The 3,995-nt window shown below is 44.6% G+C and overlaps 1 protein-coding gene across 1 annotated transcript; it reads right to left on the bottom strand.

Moving 5' to 3' along the window:
* Positions 1-5: 5 nt before the first annotated feature.
* LOC111662435 (uncharacterized) lies at positions 6-3,556 on the bottom strand (the record flags this gene model as incomplete). Its single annotated transcript, XM_023416295.2, has 6 exons — positions 3,428-3,556; positions 3,056-3,225; positions 2,828-2,983; positions 1,421-1,666; positions 749-920; positions 6-84 (listed from the first exon to the last, which is right to left on the bottom strand). Coding segments are annotated over exons 1-6 (903 nt in total), but the record flags the coding sequence as incomplete, so codon positions are not given.
* Between the last annotated feature and the right edge of the window lie 439 nt (positions 3,557-3,995).

Here is a 3,995-nt window from a genome sequence, read left to right as displayed (position 1 = left end):
CGCTCAGCCGCCATGTGGAGAGGGCTGATGCCGGTCCGCCTGATTCTGGCCTTACTGGTGGCTGAGATCAACAAGGACACTATACTGGAAACAGGAGACACCACAGGATTTAGCCCTGACCCACCCCTGACTGACCCCTGACTTACCTATGACCTGGAGCTAACATCAGCTGACAGGAAACCAGCAGTAACCTCCTCACATGTACTATTTACTTTCATAATCAAAATGTATCTCAAGAGACTTGTTGGTTAAATAAAGGTTAAATAAACAAAATGGGACCTCACTTTGTATTTTTCAGTATTATTTATTTTGTGAACAGATTTATTTTTACCTGGATTCTTTATGTTTATATTCCATATTTACCTTTGTGCCAGGTGGTGCCTTTGAGTAAGTTTGGACTAAGTGGATTTTAATATTCGCTGTTATGCAGACAACACCCAGCTCTACACAGCTGTTGATCCTGAGGACCTTTGTAAACCTCTGTACCTGGACAAACAGAGGTCATTATTCAGTTAGTTTGTCCCTCTTGTTAAATTGTAGTGATCAATTATCATTATTTTAATGTTAAACCTTATCACATCAGAACTTCCTTGCTGGTTTTGAACCTTGTCAAGTACATATCAGCAACACCTCTCTGGTCTGGTGAAATCCAGTTCTTGTTCCCCCACAAACATGGTCTTTGACATCCTCAGGAGGTCAGCAATTATTAAAAGATATTAAAATGAAGGCGATAATAACAAGTGCCTACATGTCACTTCCTCTCTGGGCAGCAATGTGAAGTGGTAATAATCCGGTCTTTCCAGGTTTGTTGGCGTCTGCGTTTTGTGAGAGGAGGAGCTTCACAATTTCTTCATGTCCATTTTTAGCAGCTTCATACAGAGCGGTGGCTCCATCAGCAGCTTGACTGTTGATATCGGCACCTGCAGAGAACAGGTAAGGCCTCAGGTGGACTGTAAACATCATTCTGAAGTATGAGTATTTAAACTGATACCCCTCCACTGCCCCCAACCACTAAAAGTGTTATAAGAAATGAGTGTTTCCCTCATCAGTGGATGTGGGCCGCCGGTGGACAGACATTTTCAGGGTCACAAACCACTTAAAGAATCCTGAACCAGAAGCAAATCAAGCCAGTTGTGTTATTGCACAATCATGCACATGCATAGTAGAAGTATAACCTGTGAGAAGAAAAAGCATTTTAAACAGTTGGTCATTTTGTACATGCACTTTTATTTCCCAGTGACAAGTGCAGTTGTGACGCCACCCACTCATTAAGATAGGAGCCTGGTCTTTTTCCCAAGGGCATTGCCAAGGTGGCAGCCGAATGGCAAGACTTGCCTACTTTGGTAGCAGTTAGCAGTAGCAGTAGAACAATAACATTAATAATAAACAATAACAATAATAAACCCTGTGGTGAGTTTACCATGTTTGAGGAGGAAGCGCAACGTGGTGGCCTGCCCAGTCTGAGCAGCGCTGAACAGTGGTGAGATGCCATACATGTTGGTGAGGCTGTGTTTGGCTCCAGCCTTCAGCAGCATCTCACAGATCTCCACGTTGTTTCGAACCACAGCTTCCTGCAGTGCCGTCCAACCCTGAATACAGTGAGTGTTTACCGCAGCTCCGTGGTTCAACAACACTGCCACCATCGCAGCACTGTTCCTCTCACAGGCTGCAGAGGAAGGCATGAAACGTTCAGGGACAGGTCACGAAAAAACATCCACAATCCTGTTCTCTGATTGGCTGTCAGGTGTCTTTTAAAATAATATAACATCACTGAAGTCAGTTAACCACTGTTCTAAGTCACAGTTTCACGTATTCAGTACCACCATTTACCCTGAGTTTAAGTGTCAGGATTGGCAGCTACTCTGAGTTTTGGTGTGAGGATCAGGACTTGGGATTGGGACTTGAATGGACCTACTCTGAGTCTAGAGGCAGAATAGGGAATGTAATCTGTAAAGTCACAGTGGTAGCAGGAAAGGGTTAGGGTGAATGAATGCAGACTCAACAGGCTGATTCGGTGGGGAAGTTTTAATAGCAGGCTTACAAAGTCCAGGTCATAGGTTAGGGTGACCAGACGTCCCTGTTTTCCTGGGACAGTCCCTGTCCTTGGTGGCCTGTCTCCAGCTGGAGCTGTCCCCACTGTAATTGTGAATTAAGAGCAGACCAGAGAGAAAGAGGGGGCAGCGGAGCAGACGTCTCATGTTGTGTTTGTTTAGGCCAACAGAGGGAACTGGCTGCTCGCTGCAGCTTCATGTCACTCTTCTTCTTCAACTGCCAACCTGCATGCCTGCTTTTTAAAAAAAATACTGCAAAACTGTAAAACTCCACCAGAAACTATCAAGTGTCAAGTGAATCCACAAAAAAAAGATGACTTTTCAAGCAAGCCAGGAGGTAAGCCCAGGGTCAGAATCACTCTCAGAATCAGGGGAAGGGTATGAACCAGGTGACAGGTACAAATACAAATACAGTGCATAATTTTTAATGTAACATATTTGTTTAGCAGGTGTGATGTGGGCCGCTTCTGTAACTGGTTTTACAAATTATAGATGGAGAATATGACTTTGCCTGAAAAACAAATCAGTGGAGAGGAAGGAGAAGTGGAAGACTGAGGGAGGAAGAGGGGAAGAGGAGGATAAGTGAAAGATGAAGAGGAGGAGAGGAGGAAGAAGAGGAGAGGAGGAGGAGGAGAGGTAAAGGGATGATTACAGAGCTGCAAGTTTATTCTTCTAAACAATAAAATAGAAAAATTAAGCAAACAATGTGAAGTATTGTATCTAATACTGAAGTGTTTATTACTAAAGTCTGGACAGGAAAGAGAAGACAGCGCTACCTTTATAGAGCGGAGTCTCTCTTTCGTAGTTTGTGATGTCAGGGTCAGCTCCATATTCCAGCAGCACTTGAACACATCGTAGCTGGTCTTTGCTGACGCCAACCAGCAGCGCCGACTCTCCACGCTCCGTTCGCTTGTTGATCATCCCAGGCTGAGCTGAGCACAGAGACACAGACAAATGTCTTCTCTGCTCTGGACTGTGATGTCTCTGTCTGGGTGTGTTTCTACCTGACAGCAGGACTCTCAGACAGGTGTCCTGGCCGTACCACGCCGCCTGGTGAATAGCGAGCCAGCCTGGTTTACTCGGCAGCATCAGGTTTGTTCCTGGACTCATCACTAAAGCTTTCACTCTGCTCGCATCTCCAACACTGATCGCTCTGAACAGAGGCTCCTCCTCCCTGCAGGGAAAATACCCATCAGACACCTGTCCCACCTATTCCCACCTGACCTCACCTTTTCATGGACCCTCCTATAATAACCAGTCATACCTGATGGTTTCCCTTACTGACGTAATACATGTGAAACAACAGGTGACAGAGATGAAATGACAGGTGATACGGGTGCTTCCACGCACAGACATGGTTTATGAACAGAACTTACTCCTCAGGTTCTGGAGCGATGTGAACCAGAGTGCCGTCAACTCTGCGATAAGCTACCATCCTCTTCCCTGATCCCGTCATGAAGCGACTGACTGTCCCATCAAACGTCTTCCTGCAAAAACAGCAAGACGACAGCCAATCAGAACTCAGAGACTGATTCAACAGCCAATCAGAGCACAGAGACTAATTAAACAGACAAACAGAGCACAGAGACTGATTCAACAGTCAAACAGAGAACAGAGAACAGAGACTGATTCAACAGACAGAGAACAGAGGCTGACAGCTCATCTGTCTCAAAGTTAGACCTGGACCCAGAGCCATTCTCTGTGTCCTGAATCCTCACTGACAGTTAAAATAAAAGAGTAGAAAACTGAAGTTCACACTCAACTATTACAACATTAAGTTAAAACTTAAGAAGGAATCAAATGAAAAACAGAACCATACATGAAATAAAATGAAGAAGATGAGATGTGATGAAAGTCGAGCTCAGACATATAGAAGGTATAGAAGGATGTGTGGCTGATCATTTCAAGTTTTCTACTCTTTTATTTTCACCACTGATTTTAGTC

This window comes from Seriola lalandi, unplaced genomic scaffold (genome assembly GCF_002814215.2).
Source record: "Seriola lalandi dorsalis isolate HSWRI2012SDOR001 ecotype SW California unplaced genomic scaffold, Sedor1 jcf7180002000551, whole genome shotgun sequence".
NCBI lineage: Eukaryota > Metazoa > Chordata > Actinopteri > Carangiformes > Carangidae > Seriola > Seriola lalandi.
Note: the sequence above shows the minus strand (reverse complement) of the source record. Positions and strands in the feature narration are given on the sequence as shown.